The sequence below is a fragment of the Rhinolophus hipposideros genome, assembly GCF_964194185.1.
Source record: "Rhinolophus hipposideros genome assembly, chromosome: 25".
NCBI lineage: Eukaryota > Metazoa > Chordata > Mammalia > Chiroptera > Rhinolophidae > Rhinolophus > Rhinolophus hipposideros.
The window spans coordinates 26649245-26673476 of NC_138071.1; the positions used below are offsets into that span (position 1 = coordinate 26649245).

The 24232-nt window shown below is 43.8% G+C and overlaps 2 protein-coding genes across 5 annotated transcripts; both read left to right on the top strand.

Moving 5' to 3' along the window:
• Window positions 1–4686: 4686 nt before the first annotated feature.
• GIMAP4 (GTPase, IMAP family member 4) lies at window positions 4687–22902 on the top strand. 4 transcript variants are annotated; one of them, XM_081038069.1, is made up of 4 exons: window positions 4687–4778; window positions 17022–17189; window positions 17915–17986; window positions 21114–22902. In XM_081038069.1, the coding sequence occupies exons 3-4, from the start codon at window positions 17950–17952 to the stop codon at window positions 22043–22045; spliced, it is 969 nt and encodes a 322-aa protein (XP_080894195.1). In that variant the 5' UTR covers window positions 4687–4778; window positions 17022–17189; window positions 17915–17949; the 3' UTR covers window positions 22046–22902. The 4 variants fall into 4 exon arrangements, with proteins under 4 accessions (XP_080894195.1, XP_080894196.1, XP_080894194.1 ...); XM_081038068.1 differs by lacking the exon at window positions 4687–4778 and adding an exon at window positions 16004–16055; XM_081038070.1 differs by lacking the exon at window positions 17022–17189 and having other exon boundaries at window positions 4696–4778.
• LOC308492744 (GTPase IMAP family member 7-like) lies at window positions 4749–11071 on the top strand. Its single transcript, XM_081038073.1, has 2 exons — window positions 4749–4778; window positions 7752–11071. The coding sequence occupies exon 2, from the start codon at window positions 7791–7793 to the stop codon at window positions 8670–8672; it is 882 nt and encodes a 293-aa protein (XP_080894199.1). The 5' UTR covers window positions 4749–4778; window positions 7752–7790; the 3' UTR covers window positions 8673–11071.
• Window positions 22903–24232: the final 1330 nt, after the last annotated feature.

The following is a 24232-nucleotide window of genomic DNA, read 5'->3' on the forward strand; positions in this document are numbered from 1 at the left end:
CCAGTGTCATGGAATGGCTAAGAATTGAGAGGGTATCCAAGCAAACATTGTGGGGTTTGGAGGGAGGGGACTAAAAAGTCTTGGAAGACGAGTAAGGCAGGGAGCTGTGGGTGTGTTGAGAGTAGCAGAAAACTGGGGGAGAAAATGCCTGCTTCCTTGCTTCTTGCTTTCTTGGATGTTGGTGCCAAGTGGCAAATATCTGTATCTGACATCTGTCACTGATATCAAAGACCTGGTATCTGTCACTGTCTGTAACTCTGCGTGATTCTGATGGCTCTTGGGACTCAAAGCCCTGGGAGAAGAGGGCCCGTAATAATGTTGCTGCCTCACACCAGACCCTTCAAGCCAAGCGCCCCAGGACTGGTCCCTCCCTGGGGTCTCCCTTTGAGGACCTCTGTTCCCTGTAAGAGGCTGAAATCTCTAATCAACCAATGTGTGAGAAGTAGTGTGAGTAAGAGGCCAGCACTCGTGATTCATTCCGGTGGGCGAGTCTGGGGATTTGTTCTCACTGGGTAAGACCCAAATGTATCATATACCTCCTGGGTAGGCATCATCTTAGATCATCTTAACACGTCCCTGTCTTCTTATCCGTAAAGATAGTGGGGCTCAGAGGGGTTATGGTTTGTTGTCGTTGTTGTTGTTGTTGTTGTGTGTGTGTCCAAAGCCATAGGTCTAGATAGGGGCAGGATCTTTTCCCGAGTACACTTCATGTGCTAACGGCAGATCCCCGTGCGGATGCGGTACTATGAGAGTCTCCCCCGAAGCTCATGGAATGAAACCAGCGTCGTTGGGCAAACTGCCAGACGGTGTTGCCATCCTGAGCTGCCAGTGTAGCCAAGTAGACGCCTCCTGTATACTGAAATGTGTGAAAGCCGGTTTTATCTTATTTGTATGGGGTATGTCCTCTACTTTTTTTTAAGATAAAATGATTCTTTTGTATGCGTTTGGTGTCCTGTAAGAGTGTGAGATTGAGTCTTCCTGGTGTGTCTGGGGCATGTTTTCAGGCAGACGTGGTCTCATGACCTCCTGTGCTCATACCATCAGGACTGTTTCCCGGACGAGTTCAGGAGCCTTATGCACTGCCAGCCTTTCATTTCGTCTGTCCCTCTGGAAAATAAACAGTTTTTTGGTTTTTTTTGGTGCTGTATAAATTGTTGAAAACCCCAAATTCTTCTGTAAAGGACCTGAGTTCAGAAAGGGTCACAGTAGAGAGGATGGCCGGGGTGGGAAGGTAGGAGGGTGGATCTAGCATCTGGGAACCCCGGGCAATGAGAAGTCTCTGAGAAACAGGCTCAGGCAGAGTTTCAAACACCTTTCTGAGAAAGCCACCACTTTGCCCATCACGAGGTTTCCATGGTCCACCTGGATAGGGGTGAATGGGGCATGGGAAAGCATGGATTCTAGTGAGTGTGCACGGCTCAGACTGTGTAATGCAGAAGGGGAATATCTTGGAGTTGTTAAGAGGATGGAACAAAACGCAGGTGGCAGAAAAGGTGGAGGAAAAGATGTACGAGGTTCCTAGGGTTGTTGTAATGGATGGCCATCAACTGTGTAGCTTAAAACAATGGAAATGTATTTATTATCTCTGAGTGTGAGGAGTCCAACGTCAGAAAGTTCATGCGGTCTCTGAAGGCCCTGGGAAAGGTCTTCCTTGCTGCTTCCTAGCTTCTTGTGGTTTGCGGCAATCCTTGGAGTTCCTTGGCTCGTAGAAGCATTTCTCCAAACTCTTGCCCTGTTGTACTCTCCTATAAGCAGCAAGGAGAGACCAGGCTGCACTTCCCATGCTCTGCTCAGAAACCTCCTCTGCTACACACTCACGTTCATCACTCACCAGTTCCTCTTCCACCCAGCGGTAGAACATAACTCAGCACCTGCTGCTCCGCTTTATAACAAGTATCACCTGTCCTCCAGTGTCCAACAGCACGGCCCTCACTGCGGTCTGAGATCTCACCTTTAATATTTCCACCAACTGTCTTCAAGGAAATCGAGGCCTTTTCCATCATGTGCCTCCAAATTCTCCCAGCCTTTGTCCATTACCTAATTTCAAAACCATTTCCACATTTTAAGTGTTTTATTTTTACAGCAGCACCCCACTTCCTGATATCAGCAGTAACCACATGAAGTAAGTGCTCCATTTTAAAGATTAGGAAAGTGAGTTGCAAGAGAAGTTAATTTATCCACATGAGGTAGGCTAAATAATGGCCCCCACCCCACAAAGAGAACCACGTTCTAATCCCCAGAACCTGTGAATTGTTACCTTGTTGCAACAGGATTTTTTTTTTTGCAACAGATGTGATTAAGGTAATGATTTTGAGATGGGGAGATTATCCTGGACTGTCTGAGTGATCACAAAGGTCCTTATAAGTGGGAGACAAGAAGATCAAAGAGGAAGTAGGCACTGTGATGATAGCTGCAGAGATTGGAGTGATGTGGCCACAAGCCAAGGAATTCTGACAGCTTCTAGAAGCTGGAGAGGCAAGGGATGGATTCTCCCGTGGAGCCTGCAGAAACGACGAGCCCTGCTAATGCCTTTGTTTTATTTTTGTAAGACTAATCTGTGGCCCTGGATCTCTAGAACTGTAAGAGAATAAGTTTGTGTTGTCTTAGGCCACTACATTGTTAGTAGTTTCTTATGGCAGCAATAGGAAACTGACGTACCAGTGTTAATTGTCCATTTGTAGAAGAGTCAGGAGAGCGAGAGGAACCAATTCCTTTTGCCTGCTGCTATTATTTCTGCAATGTCAATAAGTTTGAGCTTTGAATTTATCTAGATCATAGCAGCAGGAAAAGCCCTGAGCTTCATGAGGCAGACTCCATGAGACAGGATTTTAAAAAAGGTCTTTTAATATCCCCTGACCTTTTGGAAAATTCATATCTATCTACATGGCCGTGTGTGTGAGGTAAAGAATAAAGGGAAAATGTTAAAAAGGAGGCTGGGGCTTCCTCCACATTCATCTCTTTGCGTCTGAGTGTGTGGCAGGAGCCGTCTCCTAGGGAGGGGCAACCTCATGACTTGTAGGTGAGGACCAGCAGCAGAGACTCAGGTGGCTCTCCGCAGAGCTGGGCGTGGAAAGGAGCTCTTCACGAAGAGGTGCAGAGAACAACGCAGGAGAGAGAAAAGGCAACCGTCCTCCTATCACAAATCTCATGAAGGGGATCGCTCCTAAGTTAGGGTTCATAGGTGGGATTACTATGTTCCAGATCCTCGTCTGGGACCAGTAGCCTCAAGGCTGTGCCCACTAGATTCGCGTCCTGTTTCCTACAGCGTCAGGACTGTGCTCTACTACTTCCCCTTTCCCGTTCAGTGTACTGAGCATCATACCTGCAGAAGCAATTAGCTGACCAGGAAAATTTCCGAGGTAGCTTATGGCAGGACGAGTTTCACTCTAGAAATTTGTAGAATGAAATGGAACTGGGCCATGGTGGACATATTTTGAGCAGGAGATGTGGTTCTGGTTCTGCTCCAGACTCATAGAAAGGCGGCCCTGTCAAGGTGAACGTCGTGGGTATGTGGTCTGCAGAGCTGCACAGGGCCTGTGCTAGAAGGACCCCTCCTTGGGTTTAATGCTCTGTTGATGTCATCTGGAAATTCTCAGTGATATTTGAACAAAGGACCCGACTTTTTCCTCTTGTCCCAGACCTTGCAAATTACGTAGCTGCTCCTGATCTGTGCCTTTGTTGAGTCTGGAAACTGTTCCCTGGGACCTTTCAAGGTGACCCAAGTCATGAACACCAATAATTGGTCATTAACACCGTCATTTCCAAACCTAGCTGCTTCCCTGCATGGATACCCGTCCTGCTGGCTACTTCCTGCCACCACTGGTCATCTTAGTACTTACCCTCAAGCTTAAGCATTGACTAATCTAGCTTCTCAATCTAGTGAACCAAAATTCATCATAAAGAACTTAATATTTTTATGGCGATGCAACAGACAAGTGGAACATCTTGTGAACTGTGAGAGCTTTGACAGCCTGCCTCTCATCTCGAGAGAATTTCCAGAGCAGGTGGGAGCCATCCGCTGGGTAGATTTAGGGTAAGCTGTCTCTGCCGGGGCCTGGAGCAGGGGAAGGTAGCAGGCTTGGGAGGGAAAGTTGTATCTGTCTCCCGGGGGCGTCTTTACCTGTTACCTCACCTACACTTCCAAGCTGGCAAGAACCACATGAAAAAAGCCAGACACACTGTGTGGTTAGAGGAACCCTTTTTTCCAGGCCTCCTATTCCTCTTCCTCTGGGCTCCCAGGAGTTTAGATCCTTTTGGCTTTGTACCTGAGTCTTGCTAATTTTTGAAAAAGTAACTTGAGACCCTCCTGAAAGACTAAAGTCACATATTATATACTATGACTGGCAAGCACCCCACGATACCCCAAGTCACATGCCTGGCTTCTTCCTTCCAGAATCACCTGTGATCTCCCACTGCAGCAGGGACACTGATGAGACTCTGTGCCTGGCTTTCTGGGCACGTTTTGGGTCATTTAGTCAGGGCCTTTTGGATCCACCAGTATAACCTGGATCAAGGAATATGGCTTTGGAAATTGGGGCCCATGGAAGAAAAGGTTTTAACTTGAGAAAAACCACAGCACCCACCAACCAAATGATGGGGCAGTATTTCTGTCTCTTTAAGGGCAAATAGTTCCTCCACTGGCTCCACCCAATCTGAGCTTCCTGGCTCAGTGGTTTCCAAGGGTACAAACACGTTTTGCTCACACTTAAAGCAAAAGCACCAGCTCAAACAGCTTCTTTGGAGAAAACCTGAGAAGTCATCAACTCCTTGCAAAGAAGGTGAGCCTGGCTGACAAGTGGCGCCCAAGCAATAGAGCTGTAAGGGCGGTCAGGTGCAGGGAGTCTGTGCGGGGGTGGGTTCTGGTTGGGAAGAGACCAGGTCCAGGCTGGCAGCACAGCAGGGAGGATGCTGGCAGAGTGGTCGGAGTAGATGGAGGGAGTGGAGTGAGGAGTCCGGCGTGCTTCCATCTCACGCTGAATGGGGCGAGCTTGTGCTGACCAGTGCACCTGCCGTGCGCTTGCCATGGTGACAGAGACGGAGGGCTGCCTCATAACCCATTCTGTTCCCTTCATAGGACACTAGTGTCCCCACGGCAGATCTATCCAGCTGGAAGGCAATTTGGAGACCACCCGGTCTAAATCCCTCTTTTCACTGGAACAGAAGCAGGAGGACAGAGAGAGTGGCACTTCTCCAGCTTGCCCACTCGCTCATGGCAGAGACAAGCTAGAATTCGGTGTGCTGAACGCTTTCCAGAATTTCACAGGGAGAAGCCGTGACCCTAGAAGTGTGCCATCTGAGGGGAGGAGGGAACGGGGTGAGGAGAGGTTGGCTATTCTAAAGCGTTGTATGCGAAACCTTTCTTGTAGCTTTCCCTCATTCCAAGCTGGCTACCAGCTCACCATTCTGGAAAGAGTGGGGCTCTTGTCCCTGCCGTCCCTTACTCTATTTCTGATTTGTCATAAATGGAATTTTAGAATCATGGTGTTGGGCAAGGGTTTCAGCATTTTTGGTCCCCATCAATGTCCTCGTTTAAAAAGTTGAAATAATAAAATTAGCTTCTTTGCAGGCTGTTATTGGGGGGTAAGTGAAATGAAGTACACAGCATGTTTATCAGGAGGCTTGGTATAGTGTTCAGTAGAGGTCATGTTACACACAGGTGAAGATACTTATTGTGGAAAATTTTAATTCTTCAAAGTAAAAGAGAATAACCAAGAACCTCCATGTGCCGATACCAAACTTATCATATAATTATCAACTGATGGACATCTTATTTCATCCATCTACACACTAGTCCCCACCCACTCCACATTATTTTGAAGCAAATATCAGACATTGTATCAGTTTATCAGTAAATATTTGAGTCGATATGTCTGAAAGGTAAAACCTTTTTAAAAGTATTACCATTATCAGACGTCAAAAAGAAAGACAAGTTTTTAAAAACTTACTAGTTGTGTTCAGATTTCACGGATTGTCTCATAATTTAAAAAATGATTTGAAGATGTATCCACGTAAGATCCAGAACTTACAGTTATCGGATATCGCTGAAGTTTGACTTCCTATAGAGGTTTCCAACCTTCCTGGTTTCTTTCTGGGAAATTTCTGTGTTTAAGAAAGGGGAAGTTTTTTGTCCAACAGGCTTGGGCAGTACATTTTGTTGGTTAAATCCTTGAGCTGTGATTTCACCTACTCTTGTAGTTCCAGTGTTCTGTGTGAATTTATATTTTAGGGAGAGGCTTGGTCAGATTTGGGTTTGACTGTTTCTTTGGGGGGAATCCTTCATAGGTGCAGCTGTAAGCTTCCCTCAGGAGGCACGTGATGTTTTTGGTTGTCTCTCTTTCTGTGACCATGACAGACTTTCATGATTGCCTAGCGTAAATTTATTGTTTCATTAAGGGTCACAAATGATGATAATTTGAATTCCATCACTCTTTCTTCATTTTTTAGATGGAATAATCCTATTAAAGGAAGTTCCCCTCAACCATTCTTTCCCTTTCACTAGGTACAGTTATATAGCAAAGACAAAATAGGAATGCTTGACTCTTGCCCTTTATTTTGTCAGTGTTCAGAAGAATGGGATGCTTTCCTAGTATACTCCAAAGGGAACAATTGATTCGAAAGAATTGATCCATGTTTTTTCCACTATTAATATGGATTAATTTCTTATATTTAAATTTCTAACCAATTAGGAGGTTGAATGGCATGAGGCAATGGATGCAGTTTTATCTTCTTCTATCTCGTTATATAGATACCCCCAAATTGCTTATTAGTCCATCCTTTTTTTCCGACGGATGTGAGATGCTACCTGTTGACCATAAATTTAGCATAATATAATTGAATCAAATAATAATGAATATTGTATGATCAATTGGGTCTAGTTCTGTCTTTTCTGTTTTTGTTTCACTGTTCTCTCTCTTCATGCACTGACATCATACTGCTTTCATTATAGAAACTACAAAGTTTTACTATCTGGTAGAGCTAGTCATCCCTCTTTGTTCTTTTTCTTGATGGTGTAGGCTTTTATTTTTTCCTCATCCAAATGAATTTTATAATCTATTATTTTAGCTGCAGAAGGAAATATAAGGACAAAAAGTTTAAATTTGTAGTTATATGAAATCATATTGGAGAAGAATCTATTAATTCCAATTTTATGAAATACTTTAAACATGAGTCAGTGTTAAATTTTGCCAAATGTCTTTTTTGCATTGAAGTTATTTTCTTCTTAATCTATTAATGAGATGCGTTGTAACAACCAATCGTCTCATATCTAACCACCCTAGTATTTCTGAAATAAATCAGATGATAATGTATTGCTTTTTTTTTAGTGTCTCATAATTTATTGAGGATTTTGGAATGAATATTCGCAAATGAGACATGTCGGCAGCTATATTTATTGGTGAAGTCCTTGTTTGCCTTTGGGATCAACTTATACTCCATTCATAGAAAAATGGAAAGTTTTTCTTCTTTTTTAACTGATCAGGAATAGTTTAAGTAGCACTGAGATTATCAGAGCTTTAAAGGTTTAAATGAGTTCCCTTATGAAAGCACCTGGACCCTGTACTCCTTTGTGGGAAAACTCTGGAACTGCTGTTTTATTTCTTCCATAGTAATGAACCATTTCATCTTTCTGCCGTTACTGGAAACAATATGAACTATTAGAAAGTTTCAGGGAGAACAAAAGAAGAACAGAGGGCTGGAAGTGGTTCCCAATGACCTATATTGACCCCCTTTCCCTTTCCTTTCCTTCCTTAAAGTCTGTGGGTACCTAAGAGTGAGAGCCTCTTGACACGATCATGGCTGGCCTTCAGGACAACACTCTGAGGATTGTTCTGGTGGGCAAAACCGGCAGCGGGAAAAGTGGGACAGCAAACACCATCCTTGGGAGAAGAGAATTTGATTCTAAAATTGCCGCCGATGCTGTTACCAAGAGCTGTCAGAAAGCATCACGGGAGTGGAAGGGGAGACAGTTTCTTGTTGTTGACACCCCAGGTCTCTTCGACACTAAAGAGAGACTGGAAATGACCTGTAAGGAAATCAGCCGCTGTGTCGTCACCTCGTGCCCTGGGCCTCACGCCATCGTCCTGGTGGTGCGGCTGGGCCGCTTCACGGAAGAAGAGAAGAAAACTGTTGCATTGGTCAAGGCCGTCTTTGGGAAGGAAGCCATGAAGCACATGATCCTCTTGTTCACTGGTAAAGATGGATTAGAGGACCAGAGCCTGGAAAACTTTATAAGCGAATCAGATGTGGACCTAAGAAACATCGTCAAAGAGTGTGGGGACCGTTGCTGTGCCTTCGATAACAGGAGTACAGACAAGGCTGAGAAGGAAACTCAAGTGCAGGAGCTGGTGGAGATGATAGACAGAATGGTGCAGGGCAATGGAGGGGCTTACTTTTCTGGTGACGTCTACAAGGATGCAGAGGAAAGGCTGCAACGTCAGGAAGAGGTCCTGAAGAAAATCTATGCTGATCAATTAGAGAAGGAACTTCTAATAGTAGAGAAAGATTATGCTGATAAACCAAAGGAAGAAAAGGAGAAAAAAATAAAACAGCTAAGGATGAAATATAACGAACAAATAAAAAACATAAGAAAAGAAGCTGAAAAGAATGTATTTGCAGAGGTTTTAGATAGGATTTTAAAGGTGATTTCAAAAATATGGGATATGTTTTGGAGGTAACATAAATGTTATTTCTTCTTAGCTTACGATGATTTGTTAATGAGGTAGATTGTCTTTTCCAAAGTTAGTTACAACAATATCTTAGATTGTCTTTTCTAAAGATGGCTACAACAGTGTCTTTTGTCCTATGTATTCTTCTTACAATCTGAGCTTGTTACTCTTTCTGTTGAGTCTTGGGATCTGTGTCCCCTACCTAGGAATTGGATGGACTTTGTGACTGCTTCGATGAATCATGGATGGTTGAAGCGACACCATGTGACTTGTGCGGTTAGATAGGGACAATGCTGCCTTGCTCTCTTGGGGTGCTTGCCCTTGGACCTTGGCCACCATGTTGTGAGGAAGCCCAAGAAGCCCATTGAGAGGCCACATGAAGAGGACATGAAGTCACGGGCCCACTTCCCTGGATGTTTTTTTTTCTGCCAGGCAGAACCAACATGCCAGCTGTGCAAGTCAGGCAACACGGAAGCAGATTCCCCAGCTGCCAACTGAGCCCCCTCCCATGAAGCTGCAAAGAGCCAAAAGGAGCCATCCCCACCATGTCCTGTCCAATCGCCGATTCCTGAGAAAGAGAAATAATGGCTGCTGTTTTAAACCGCTACGCTTTGGGATCATTTGTTATGCCAGCTCTCTCCCCATTTCTACCTGTCCCCCCTCACGATGCCACAAGTTTAAGAAGTTACAAAATTGGCATAATCGGGCAATAATATATTCTGTACAGTTCAAAGACTCAATTTAGGGCAATTCAGATAAGAAATCCCGCACACGTCAGGCGTTAGCACCACGGGTGACGCATGTTATTTCAGTCCACGGCTATAAAGCTTCATTAGTGAAGCATCAGGCTTCCCCAGTAAGACGGTTCTGTGGGTCACGGGGTCTGGAAGCTGAGAAATTCTCTTATTGTTTCTCTCTTTGTTAAGGTACCATCCTAACTTAAAATGTCCCTGACTGTAACTTACAAATCTCTTCTGTGCCCAATAGTTTCCATTTGCCTCTGCAGATCCACACCTCGCCCTTCACGCAGCTCTCTGCCCAAAGAGGCTGAGCCATGTGGACTCCACCAGTGGGGTCTCTTGCTCTCTGGCTTCTGTTTGGCTTCTGCCACTGGGAAGTCCACGCAGTAGACCTCTGGGGGTAGGAAACCAAGGCTGGGGTATGTGTTTGCCTGCCTGTCTCCCTGCAGGGCACCTGTGACTAGCTGCCACCCTAAGCCCAAGTGTCACTGTTCCCCACCTGGGGGCCTCTCTCTCCAAGTCTCCTTCTGGGTTCCAGTTCTCATTCACCCCTTTAGGATTAGGGTGTCATTTCCTCACTGCTGCTAACACTCTCCCTTGTGGTTGCCACACCCTGTATCCACAGCTTGTGGGAAGCGCCTGCACGAGACTTTCCCCCAAGCACCTAATAGAGTGGGCCATCCCTTCTGCTCGAATCCTGACTGATATAGCTTAACGATACCCACTTTCTGTGCTCTTTTAGAGATTCCCTGATCTTTCTTATTGTTTTTTCCCCCCAATTCCATCTACTATTTTCTGACACCTGAAAAATCTCTCCTGACAGTGGCAATCTATGTCACTATCTAAGCAGAATGTTTTGTGTTCCTATTCTATGAGTCTGCTAACGTATCTCATGGTTTGGGCAGTTCTTCCTCAATGCAAACATGCAGCACAATTTTTGCAGACGCAGCTCTCAGGGGATGAGCTTGGCCTGAACAGTGACAGGTAAGCCTGGCCAGCTACAAAGAAGAAATCAACGTATAACTAACCAAATAGTGTATATAGAAGCGATGGCTAAGCTTCCCTTCAGAGAGGCAGAGCTTTAGAAATTATTCCTTGTTTCCTTTATTGTCACCAGTAAAAATAAAACCTTTTAATCCCACAAGTCTAGTGTTCCTTTGGCTCAAACACTCCCAGAGATGAACCCATGGTGTTCGGTTCATTGCGGTAGGTCATGGAGAAGACGTGACCCCCGATTGTCCAGAAAGCTGGACCTGGGCAATTGGAAAATCCCTCCCATCACCCTTTCCGGCCCGACCTCCCTCAGCCTGTTCCTGGAATGTGTGTTCAGTTTGCCCTTTGTGTTCCCAGGAGTTGCCCTGAGGACCCAACCTTGAAATAGTAATGTATTGTTGAGAAGTCTCAGGAGGATTTATGTAATAGCCTAGCTCTGTAAACTTTTCAGATCTGGCAGGCAGGAGCATCTTGGGGCTAGACAAGCTTTGTAGAAAAGTTCCCCTGAGGGTAAGCGGGCAGGGGGAGGTAGAAGAGGGTGAAGGGGTTCAAATATATGGTGATGGACGGAGACTCTGGGTAAGGAGCACCCAGTGCAAATATATAGATGATGTATGATAGATATGGACACTTGAAACCTATGTAATTTTCCTAACCATTGACACCTCAATAAATTTAATTAAAGAAAAGAAAGTTGACTTGCTCATTAAAGTGTCACGTCCCCATCTTGAGTGGCCTGCCTCTTTCTTGGATCTCTCCCGCCCTCCAGAGGGGTGCTGGTTTCAGATGGCACCTGGGAGGTTTCAAGCCAAACACCAATCTCATCTGTTTATCCACAAATATGAAAAAATGGAGTATCTACGGCAGGTGTTCTCCAGTTCTTTCTAACTGTGAAAAAGCACTCGATTACCTCACATTCTTTCTAAATCCGTGTTTGGAATCAGCAAATTGCCATGTGACAGAAAACCATAATCATCACCATGATTATCGTCTCATCCTCCACAGAGGTCACAGGTCTCAGCTCTGAGTCTGGGTCTCAGCCACGCACACTCACATCAAGGGACACTTGCCATGCAAAGTGCCATATACGTGAGTGTTTGCCTGGAGCGCGGGTGGGCAGGAGAGCAGGGGTCACTACTGGGTATGAGGAGATGTTTGTGGCTGGTGGATGTAGTCATCACTTAGTTGTGGTGATGGCTTCACGGGCGGATACATACGCAAAAAAATCAGTAATTATATACAGTTTATTATATGTCAAAAATGCTTATTCGTATATTTTGTCCTTTTTAAATTGGACTATTAGTCTTTTTACTAATGGATTTTAAGAATTCTTATATATTTTGTTCTTTGTCAGCTCTTATCAAATATATTTACAAGTTCCTTATGCGCTATGTGGGAGAAGGCAAACATTTTCTCCCAGTTCGTAGCTTGCTCTGACTTTGTAACATTTTAATTCCATCCCCATTCTCCCTACCCCATCTATATAGTACAGTTGTTATTTTAATTTTCTTTTTTCTCTTTTTAACCCTAAAGGTTGTTTCTATTATTTCTACTGTCTCTGTTTAGAGTTAGTCTTTTTTCTTAACCTCGGATTTCCCATCTGGGATCACTTTCCTCTTGCCTCAAGTAAATCGTGTAGACATTCCTTTAGTGAGGCAGTGCAGGTGGCAGGAGAGGTCAGTCTTTGCTGTCTGAAATGTGGGTGTTTTGCCCTCAGTTCTGTCGGCTGTTTTCCCTGAGCGTAGAATTTTAGGTTGAGTGCTGTTTGCTCTCAGCACGTGAAAATCTGCTTCCAGTGTTCTCTGGTTCTTTGTTAAGACATCAGGCCCATTCCAACCATGGCTTCTTCCAAGGTCATCTGTCTGATTTTCGCAGCTCCCATTAGGCTATTCTTTTTGTTTTGATGTCTACTGCTGCACTGTTGTGTGCCAAAGTGTGAATTCCTTCTTAATTACTTTCCTTGGTTTTGGTTAGATTTCTGGAATGTATGCACTGGTGCATTTCCTCAGGTCAGAAAAACAGTCAACCTTACTGCTTTGAAAACTTTCTCTACCCTCTTCTCTGGTTTTGCTCTATAAACGTCTTTTGCCTCTTTCAATGCCCTTCTGGCCTTTCGTTTTTCAAATCTATCATGCACTCACCAATTAGAAGTCACTGACTTTATTGAGGGGGTAGCCCTTTGGGGTTTATGGTAAAAGTTCCCTATGAGACCTCCCCTCTTGAATAGGTCCTTGCTTTTGAGTCATTAGGTCAAGCTTGCCTGTTAGAATGGCTATTATCAAAAAGACAAGAAGTACCGAGTGCATTTTAGTTGTAAGTGTGGCTTGGAGAAGCAAAGTTGAAGTCCCCCAGGTTTGGTAAAATAGTCTCAGAGTGTCAACCAGCTGCTAATCTCCACTTACCGTCTGGTTTTCCACCCTCACTTCGCTCCGTGTATGAGAACTTTTATTTTCTTGCCTTCTTGCAAATGCTTTTAAGAAAACATATGTACTGTTTTTCAGTACTTTTACTTGATTTCAGTGGGAGGGTTAATATCCTAGCTACCTGCAAGAGAAATTTATTTTTATTTGTTTCGTTAGTTTCCCCCCCACCCCCGGTTTTGTTTTTGTTTCCTGAGTTAATGGCTGCCTTTAGGGTTATCTTTACTATATTTTTGCCTCCTGTCTTTTCCTTTCAAATTGTAGTATTTCCTTAAGTGTCATCTCTCTCTGATTGCCTTTTCAAATTTAGAAATAAATCATTAGAAAAGCTGCCTAGAAGTTACAGCTTTAACTCTAACCTAACCCTAACCTAACCCTAACCCTAACCTAACCTAACCCTAACCTAACCCTAAAGGATGGTTGTGACTGCAGGCCTCACCTGCGGTGACAGAGCAGGACATGCTGTTATGCCACAAAGCAGAGGTTTTCCTGTGGAGGTGTTCTAATCTTTAGAGCAGGTCCCTCTTCTTGAAGTGTGGGGCTCTGAATTAGGGGTATACCAGTGGATCACGGCGTCAGTTTTCTGATGTTGCATCTTCAACTAGTCCCCTACGGTCAGTCCCAGCGCCCCATTCCATTTTGGCCGATGTCCCTGGGGTGCCCCAACCCACGTGTGTGACCACGTCAGCTGCAGCCTCTCTGCGACCCTGTTGTCTGTGGGTTTTCTATCCCAGTGCACCCTTCACCTCTCTCTACCTTCCAGCATTTTGTTGAAAGTCTTGGAACCCACACTCACTCCCATGTGTGAAGATTCACACGTATGTGTGAAGATTCTGAGACACGAGCTAAGGTCAGTTGTAGACCACAGACTCCTGGGGACCCTGCTGTGATGGCTGTGAAAATCATCCTCTGGTCTCCTTACCATTCAGTTTCCAGGAAAGTGGGCCGATACTTTTGTATGCAAGAGAAGGTAATACATGGGTGAAAAAGGGTGTCAAATTGTGCAGAAAACAGGAAACGCATAAAAGACCAGAAATTTCCCCAACTAAACGACAAAGCCTTTGAGGCTTTGAGCTTCAAAAGGTGCAGAAATAGACTCTGTCTCTGGAGGGGCAGAGATACAAATTTATCTTATAAAAGGGCATAGCTGAGATGTAGTGTGACAGCTGGCGGCCAGTTTACAATCAGTCCACCACAACTGACCACCCTATTTACATCTGATTGCATCTAAATGTCTGCAATTTCCCCACTTTATTAAATGTTCATTTACATAAAATAGAATTCATTACCTTTTTAGTAGATTGAATAATCAATTAAAAAAATATTTCCAACAAGTCTTGGTATTTCTTATTAGCTTACATTTGTTCCAACGTGTATTTGTTTTATATTTTATTTTAGTTTTTTAACTTTTGATCCCCTTTGACCATTTCTCCTACCTCTGACCTCTGGCAACCACCCACCTGTTCTCTGTATCTATGAGCTTGGTTTTTTTTATCGTTTGGTTGATTGGTTTTCAGATTCTACATATAAAAAAGATCATACAGTATTTGACTCTCTCTGACCTCTTTCACTTAGCAAACGCCCTTGTGGCCCACCCCTGTTGTTGCAAATGGTATGACATGGGTTTGTTTTTTTTTTCAATGGCTGAATAATCTTCCATTGTATAGATACACACCAGAGTTTTTTCATCTACTCATCCGTAAATGGACACCTAGGATGTTTCTGTATCTTGGCTATTGTGAATAAGGCTGCAACATAAGGGTGCAGATGTCTTTGCAAGTTAGTGTTTTTGTTTTCTTCAGCTAAATACCCAGAAGTGGAAGTACTGGGTCATATTGTAGGTCTATGTTTAATTTTTTGAGGAAGCTCCATACTGTTTTCCCTTATGGCTGCACCAATTTACACTCCCACCGTGTAGTGCTCAGTGGTTCCCGTTCTCCACATCCTCGCCTACACTTGTTATGTCTTGTCTTGTTGATAACAGCCATCCTAACAGGATGTGGTTTTGATTTGCATTTCCCTGATGAGTACTGATGTTGAACAATTTTTCATGTACCCATTGGCCATCTATATGTCTTCTTCTATTCAAATCTTTAGCCCATTTTTTAATCAGATTGTTTTGTTTGCTATTGAGTCTTGTGACTTCTCTTCATAGTTTGGATATTAGCCAAGCTATGAAATTATCAGATATATGATTTGCAAATATTTCCTCCCATGTAGTAGGTTGCATTTTCATTTTGTTGATCGTTTCCTTTGCTGTGCAGAACATTTTTGGTTTGATGTGGTCCCACTTATCTATTTTTGCTTTTGTTGCCTTGCTTTTGGTGTCAGATTCAAAAAACCAAGGTTAATGTCAAGCAGCTTCTGCGTCTGTTTTCTTCTAGAAGTTTTATGGGCAGTTCTTATGTTCAAGTGTTCATTCCATTTTGACTTAGTTGTTGTTTTATAAATCCCTTTTATAATGGGATCTATGTCTCTAGAGAAGGAGGACCCTTATTACAATAATTTCCCAATTTCTGTTTTCATGGTGGGTAGTGTCAGATGTTGATGGTTATACTATTCTAGTGCTTCTAGTACCATCTCATAAGATGACTTTGGGCCCATCCTAATTAGGCAGCTGAAGACCAGTGACCTCTCTTGCTTCTAGCAGATAATTCAGACAATACACCCAGATATAGCAGCCCCCTCTCTCTGCCATGTCAGTGGGAGGAAGCAGATGAGGTGATACCTGGCTACACTGAGACAGCCCTAAAACAATGGGGCAAATGTGGGGCTGGGAGGCCAACTGTGCCGAGAAGTAGGTCTTTCAGAAGAACTAGCAGCTCCCTGGTTTTGGCCCAGCAGTTTCTTCCAGAATTTTGCAGCACAACCCCTATTCCTTCCCTCCCTGTACAATCTTTACATGGTCCAATATGGTAGCTTCCAGGCAGATGGGACGATTTAACTTTAAATTAATTAAAATGAAATAAAATAAAAAATCCTGTTCTTCAATCACATTCATCACATTTCATATGCTCAACTGCCCATGAGGCTAATGGTTACCATGTTGAAATGCACAAAACAATTCCATCATTGCCGAAAGTTCTTTCAGTGACACTGGATGGTAAGGTGGGCAGGTCTCTTACGCGAGCAAGTTTGGACAGCTCCTCCCCTCACTTCCTCTTTCTTCTTCCTTTTCAATATCATCACTTAACACTGCCTTCAAAGATAAAGAAAGGAGCAGGACACAGATTTTCCAGGTAAAGGAAGATGTGCGTTTGGGGTGGGGGGCAAAGGTGGGAAATGTGTGATTTAGTAGAGAGGAGACCTCTCCCCTGGATCTATAACCTCCCGGCAAACTCGCTTTCAGACTATGTTTCTCATTGCTTTCTGTTTCCTGTCTCTGCTGATTTGAGGCTGTAAACTGTTTTAAAGGCTGAGCCCTACAAATTAATACCTCTTTCAGGGGTTGCTGCAAAGAGGATATGTCACCGCCTAGAGAATCTAGAAATAAACTTGAAACTTTCAGGGATAGAGTTGGGTGAGCAGACAGAATTAGCTCTGAGGGCTGCTGGTGGTGCTGGTGGGTGAACAGCACTGGAAGGTGTCAGCACAGCTCGCCATGTCCCCCTTGCTGATACTCCATCACCAACGTCCACTTTGTGGGCAAAGCTGATTTGTAAAAATCCTGTGATTTCTCTTCCCGGTTTATAAGAAGCTGTCTTATTCCCTATCATTAAAGAATAAATAAATAACTCATCTTTCAAAAAGGATTGTCTCTAACGGTGTTGCAAATTTGCACTTGATGGCTTCCTGTCCTTAACAACTAGCTTTTTCAGACTCTCCCAGTCAAAGTCTGCTCCACTAGGAGTTCTTCAGATGGCATTCTCCATTGCCAAATGTTGGTAGGCAGCCATGGAACAAAATATTTAAAATGTAATCCCATGGATCTATGACTCTAACCATTGATTAATAAAGAAAGGATAACCTTTTAGATGTAGTCTAGACATAAAGATCAGAGAGGAGGCAAGAATCGGGGATTTTTGATCAATTTATTTAATAAATATTTATTGAGAACCACTCTTTGTCCAGTATCATGTTTGTCTCCAGGCAATAAAGGGAAATGCAGAACACAGATGGATGAACCATCACACAGTTTACAGCCAAAAGGAGAGAGTAATAACAAAAGCAGACAAACAACTTCCTATGTGATTTGTACTTTATAGGAACCCCTGGGAGTGAGACAAGAGAGAATAGAAAGCACACCACACCACAGCTGTATTGGTGGTGGTGGCGGGGGAGAGGCATTGGAGAAGCCGCTCTGGAGAAGTGAGGCCTGAGGGCTGAGCAGGAGTGAACTGGACACTCACTCCATTGCAGTGGGAGTGCTCCAGGTACAGGGGACTCTTCTGCAAAGGCCTGGAAGTTGGGAGGAGCTTGGGGGACTCTGGGGACATTGAGTAGGCCAGTGTGGTTAAAGTGTTTTGAGAGAGAGAGATAACAGTGGTTTGGATTGACATGAAGATGGGGAGACATGGATAATTTGGACTTTTTTTGGAGGTAGAATCCATAGGATTTTCTGATGGGCTGATGAGCAAATGAGGAAAGAAGAGATGTAGATGACCCCAGCATTCTTCAGGAGCTTCTGGCTGAATGGCGATGCCATCTACTGAAATGGGGACAGAATCATTTACATGATCTGGGGCAGAACAGGCTGGGGTGGGGGTGAAGGGTTCCATTTTGACTGAGTTCTATTTGAGATGCCCATGAACTTGCTAAATGGAGCAGTTGAATGGGATATAAAAGTTTGGAACGCTGAAGAGGGTCTAGGCTACAGACAAGGTAGTAATAGCATTCAAAGCAATAATTCACTGACAGAGGGGCAGAAGGGAGCCCAGAACCAGTGCTGAGGAAGCATTGAAGCATTATGTTTGCTAGAGAAAAAGCAACAATTTGAAAGCGAGACTGATGGAGAGTTGAGGAGAAGTGTTGGGAAACAGAGGAGGAGAAAACAAGTAGCAAGTTTATGGAAAAGAAGAAGCTGTTGGCTACATGAGGTTTCAGTTTCCAGTTATTCTCCATTACCCTAAAATGACACTTAATGTTTCTTGATTTACAGGAATTCAAACTACAACAGCAGCTCGATCCCACAGTATGAGTTTCAACGTCAGTGAACCCAGGACCAGCCACGGTGAGAGGGTCCTCTTAGCTCCCCAGACCAGGCCGGAGGGAGGGGGGTTCTCCTGTCCTGCCTGCCGTCCCCATCTGAACAAGAGCAAAATGTTTCCAACCCCATTTCTTATGTTCTCTTCATTGACTCCACTCTTTCTTTTCTCTACACTGTCTCCTCGTAATGGAGCATAAGCGCTAAGAAGAAGCGAGGTTAAAATATCCTGATACATCCCAGGCTTGATGAGGTTTCTTATTTCCTCCTTCCTACAATGTGGACACTGGAACAGCCAAGTGTAGCTTCTTTGGATGTTTTTCTGTTCCTCTCTTCAGCCTGGGAGAGGGTTGGGAAAGAGGAACATGAGAATAATTGATGCTTCATTCAGTTCCCTAATTTCCCAGCTCCTGGTGGCTTCTCTATAACCAACAAAGTCAACAAACTGACTCCCTCAGTTTTTCACATAGCCCTCCCCTTACTCCCTCATCCATAGAAATTGACTAGAGCCGTTGAAGTGTTGCTGGTTTAGCAAACCCCTCCATAGTTTCGAAGCCTAAATTTCGTTGGCTCTCGATTTTGTCGGCCAGTTGGGCAGTTCTTGGATCTGAGCCAACCTGGCTAATCTCAGCCAGACTCGCTCACGTGGTAAGCTAGTGGTTCAGGACAGAACTGGATACTCTTTTAAAGATTAAATTTATTGGGGTGACATTGGTTAATACATCAGATAAGTTTCAGGCGTACAGTGCTATAATACGTCATCTGTGTATTGCATTGTGTGCTCACCTCCCAAAGTCTAATGTCCTTCTGTCACCAAACATGTGACCTCCTTTACCTTCTTCAACCTCACCGCCACCCCCTTTCCCCAACCATGCTGATGTCCGTGTCTACGAGTTTGGTTGGTTGGTTCTTTCGTTTGTTGCTTTCTGTTTTATATCCCACATACGCGTGCAATCATATGGTTCTTGCCCTTTGCCATCTGACTTATTTCACTCAGCATGAAGCAGCAGCTGGCTAATTTTGGATAGCCCCGTGGAGATGTCTGGTGGTTCGCAGGCTCTTGGGCAGGCCAGGGTGACAAGGACAACTGGGCCTTGTGTCCCTCCTCATCAAGCATAGTCCAGGCCTCTTCATAGGGCAGTCGCAGGGTTCTGAAGAGCAGAGAGAGAAAGCAAGGCACGGTGCACAGCACTCTGGAGTCTCTGTTTGCATTGTGCTTTTACTAGTTTCTTGTCCAGAGCAAGTCACGTGACCCACCCAGATTCAGGGGTGGAGAGACAGACTCAGCATGTTGTTGGGAAGAACTACAGCTCCACAACCCAAAGAGGCATGCATACAGAGACGGGGAGCAAGTTGCGGCCATTTCTGCAACCTACACCCTATGGGGGCCATATGCGAACAGCATTGGCAAATTGTTTTAGTGTTGGAGCTGGCCTTTGGTGGCTTTTCATTTCACCTCCCATGATTTTCCTACTTTCTCTAACGCCCTCAGGATATCCTTAGGTGGGAGTCTTTCATTGTGATGCCAACTGTGTAATAATCACAACTCCCACTCACATTTTCCCTTAATCTTAGTCATCCTCTACCCAGTGTTCTCAACTCCTGGAAATTTACTTTTCTCGTCCCAGGACTCTGCTTATCAAATGTGGGAAACTCTGATTTGGGGATGGATTAGCAAAAGCTTCACCATAAAGTGTGTGGGAGATGGGGGTTACCTACAGATTTTGTGGAAGCCAGAGTGAGGGTACTGCAAAATCTCTCTTCTGTTTGATATTTTTAAAAGATTATTCCAATTTACAGACTCGACTGAAAGGGGCCACAATGGAAGTAGAGAGACCAGTTAGAGGACTGCTGAGGTGTGGGTGGTGACAGGGGTCTTCAAAATGGAGAGCAGGGGACAGATGTTGATGGAGCCAAGAGAACTTGCTGCTGGGTTAGATATGGAGAGTAAAGGAAAGAGTGGAATCAAGGGTGATTCCTACATTTTCGGTCTGAGGACCTGGGTGAATGGTGGTGATCCCTCTGAAAGATAAAACGGGCTGTGTAATCGTGCCTGTGATATTGTCGGTGTGCTAACGTAGGCACTATCTCAAAGCAGAGCTAGATGGTTGTAATACAAGCTTCCTCCTGCGGGCATCATTGTTGTTCAAGGGCTGTGCTGGCGGGGTCTGCCTTCTCGGAGAAACAGGCTGTCACCTGTGGTTGTCAGTTGTCTTCCATGGTCGCGGTCTGTGCTCGACAAATCCTGAACATAAAGAGATAAGCAGAGCATTACTGAATACAAATACTCAAGAGCTATAGAGATGACTTGGTGTTTAACTTAAGACACACTTATTTTGAACACATCGTTTCAGGTGATATGCTATGCTGGTCTGTTATTAACTTTCGACTCTCCTGGGAAGGGGCTATGTTTAACCAAGTGAAACTAAGATATTATAACTCTACTGATGCTATGTATGACTTTATTATTGTTATTATTATTATTATCATGTCAAGGGATTTTATATAGAAACTCCAGAGAACTGTCAATACTTTCTGGCTATAATTCTTCAATGTATTAATTTAAAATATAAAAACTTTCCTAAATTTCTATGTTAAGGTCGTAACTTTCAATGTAAGGTATTTTGTTCTCTTGTGTGTCAGAATCCCTGATGAGACGGTTGCATGTGTGAAATATAAAGGGACACTCTTCCTTTCCGCACAGGTGTCCCTTTCTCCCCTGCAAGGGTGGGATGGCTTGTGTTACCCACCCACCTGGTTTCTTACTGGGAAGAAAAGTCCCATTTTGAATATAAATTGGGGCGGGGGTAGATCTTCTACGGTGATGTCCCGAAGTCAGATCTTGTGTTATTTCCTGCATTCGCTTTCGAGAATCAGCTACCAGCAGCAGCTCCGAGTTCTCGTCTTAAACCATTTTATCCACTCCTCTGTGGTCACTTAGCGATCACAGGTCAGAATAAGTGCACAGGCGTCCCCCAAGTACTGCAAGAGGAACATTGGGCCGAGGGGTTCTACAGACCTCGTCTGAGTGCAAAGGTCACTCAGGGAATAAGACCCCAGCAGGCAATAGAGAAGGGCACTAGAGGGGTAGGGGAATGCAGGGGAAACAGTTGGAGGTTGATCCTAACATGGTGACTTTTGTTTCCTGTCCCAGGGCTTGGAAACCAAGGCCCCGGAGATTCACAGCTGAGACTTGTCTTACTGGGTAAGACTGGAGCAGGAAAAAGTGCAACAGGAAACAGTATCCTTGGAGAGAAAGTGTTTCATTCCAGCATTGCAGCAAAATCCGTCACCAAGAACTGTAAGAAAGGGAGAAGCACATGGAATGGGAGAGAAATTGTCGTCGTGGACACGCCTGGCATTTTCGACACTGAGGTACCGGATACCGACACCCGCGAGGAGATAGCTCGCTGCATCCTGCTGAGCTCCCCAGGGCCTCACGCTTTGCTCCTGGTGATCCCGGTGGGCCGTTACACAGCGGAAGAGCACAAGGCCACAGAGAAGATGCTGGCCATGTTTGGAAACAGAGCTAAGAACTACATGATCCTCTTATTCACGCGGAAAGATGACTTGGATGGCATGCATTTCTGTGATTACTTAAAGGACTCTGCCAAAGGCATTCAAGAGCTGATAGACCAGCTCGGTAATCGCTACTGTGTGTTCAACAATAAGGCGACAGGTGCTGAGCTGGTGGCCCAGAGGGAAGAGCTGCTGGCCCTGGTCCAGCGCGTGGTGAGGGAGAATGAGGGAGGATACTACACGAATAAGATGTTCCAAAGGGCCGAGGAGCAGATTCAGAAACAGATCCAAGAGAGGCTAGAATATCATAGAAAAGAGGCGGAGAGAGAGAAAAGGCAGATAATAGATGAGTATGAAGAGGAAATCAGAAGGCTGAAGGATGAGCTGGAGCAGGAAAAGAGAAAGGCACAAATGGAGAGGCTATTGAGAGAAAGAGAGAATCAACATATTTTTATGCAACAAAATGTCAGAGATGAAGTTGAGACGCAGAGTGGAATAATTGAATTCATGTTGACAGCATTGCAGATTGCTTTCAATATTTTCACGTCTCTGTTCGATGACGATTAAGCTTAATGAAAATCTGTCTATGTTTCCTGTGTATGTTCAGGTGCCTCTGCCCCGTGTAACTCATTCACCAAAGCCAGAGCTCTCTGTTTCTGTCTCTCTGCCTCTTGGGACTAGGGAGTGTAGTCAAATTCACTGTTAGAAATTGGTAGAGGTTTGATTGTTTTAACAAGGGGGAGACAAATTCTCAATTTGTAAAAACTCCAAAGCAGAAAGTATGGATGCTCCCTGTCTTCTGAATTCTTTCTCAGAAATACAGAGGAAAGGAATGCAGGAGAACAACAGAACATGACCCCAAGCTTTCTCTGTTTATCCCTAGTACAAGTTTCTCCTCTAGATTCTTTCCAGATTGGCAGATAATCTCTGTCTGTGGCTTCTACTCTCTTGTTTTTAGGACCGCAGTGATCATTTTACCCACATGGTTTGCTAGAAAAATCAATTCTTTGCATTAGGTAATCTATAGATACAGCTGCTTGTAGACTTTTTTCTAGATGAACATAAATTTGTTTAATTACATTCTTACGGAAGGACTCAAATTGTTCCTTCTCATCTGCCCACTCACTAAATAACAATGAGTTATCTGGAAAACAGATCTCTCAGAACTCAACTAAAGTGAAATGCCAGAAAGAGCAAATGGCAGAGATTCAACAGATAGAAGAACAATGTTTGGTATATTCAGATGAGCTGTAGAAAGTCTTTGACCAACCTCAATGTCACCAATTTGCTAAATAACCAGTTCGCTCCTTTTCTTGTGAAGCTAACTGTTGCCACCCCACCTCTACCCCACATCTTGACTGCTGCCACCACCCACTTGAATTGTTTGCTGGCTGTTATCATAATAAAACTTTTCTGTTTTCTCATGTTTGTGTAAAACTGGAATCTGTTATACCTTAGGAAATACCACTCATACTTCTTCTAAGAACACAGGGATGAATTTCACTTTTTGGTAAAAGTTCAAGATGATTTTGGAGCTAAGTTTGGTCTACCCTCAAGATGTCTCCCCGTCTCCCTTTCCCTGGAAGTTTGAGCCACATTCTTATCCATCTGTCCATTGAAAACCACATTCTCCTTCAGTTCGTTCATTGTGTGCTGACAGAAATTATGTATAACCAAGGCTTCTGAGACCTTAGTGGTTTTCCTAGTGCAAAAAAAATTTCCTTTAATATATGGATAACAGTAGTTGAAGTGAATCCCTTTTCTACTGGGTACTCCTAAATAATAATTTCTAGGATTTCTCAAAGCACATTTCCATGTTCTACCAGCATGTCCTGTTTGTCATATGCCAACTCTCCTTGTTCTGCCATCTTGAAATTGGCTTCTCCATGCCCTGACACCATTTTGCCCCCACTAGGATATATACCTCTCCCTTACTTCCCCCAAACACACATGAGTTTAGACTGTACATTTAATAAAAGTTAGCAAAGGCTCAAGGATAAGAGAAGCACCACATAAAGAAGTTCATGATTCCTTCAGAGACAGTCATTAAGAGTGAGACAGATTTGGTTTCATTCTGCAGAATATGGGTGCATTTTGTGTCTATTCTCACCACTGGAATTTTAGACAAAATTCTAAGATATTAGTTTAACCTCCTATTGTACCACAAACCTTCTATAAGCAAATATTTAACCAAAGAGCCACATATACCTTGTAAGAAAAAGGAAGTACAGGTTTAACATGAAAACAAATGTTAACTACTGGGGTTATTTTCTGTGTAAATGCACATTCAATTATTTTTACTCTTGCATTCAGGTTATGCTGTAAGTTAGGCAAAGAAAAAGTTTCTCCTCCGGAGAAGCAGGGATGAGATGAGAAGCCCCTGTGAAAACCCCCATGATCAGTGTTCCCATTTGTCTCCCAGGGCAGAAGGCAGAGAGAAGGTCCTTCACAACTACCATGGATTCTGATTAATACAATAGAAGAGGCAAGTTCCCTTCTCTCAAGCATTTTGGGAGTTTGTACCTAGTCATCCATTCATTAACAGTCATTGATTTTTTGTACTTGGTGGTAGATTTTATACCAGACACTGAGAATCTGGAAATAAGTAAAACAAAGTCCTTTTTGAGACTGGCTTCCTTCACTTAGCATAATGATTTTGAGAATCATTCAAGTTGTGTGTAGCAGTGCTGTCCTCTTTTATTGCCGAGTAGTATACCATCTTATGGATGTACCACAGTTTGTTTATCACTTCTT

What these genes read in the sequence shown, in the direction of transcription:
- LOC308492744 (XM_081038073.1), top strand. Translation starts at nt 7,791, where the DNA reads ATGGCTGGCCTTCAGGACAACACTCTGAGGATTGTTCTGGTGGGCAAA.
- GIMAP4 (XM_081038069.1), top strand. Translation starts at nt 17,950, where the DNA reads ATGAGTTTCAACGTCAGTGAACCCAGGACCAGCCACG. An exon ending in TGAACCCAGGACCAGCCACG is followed by an intron (nt 17,987 to 21,113) that starts GTGAGAGGGTCC and finishes TTCCTGTCCCAG; the next exon opens with GGCTTGGAAACCAAGGCCCC.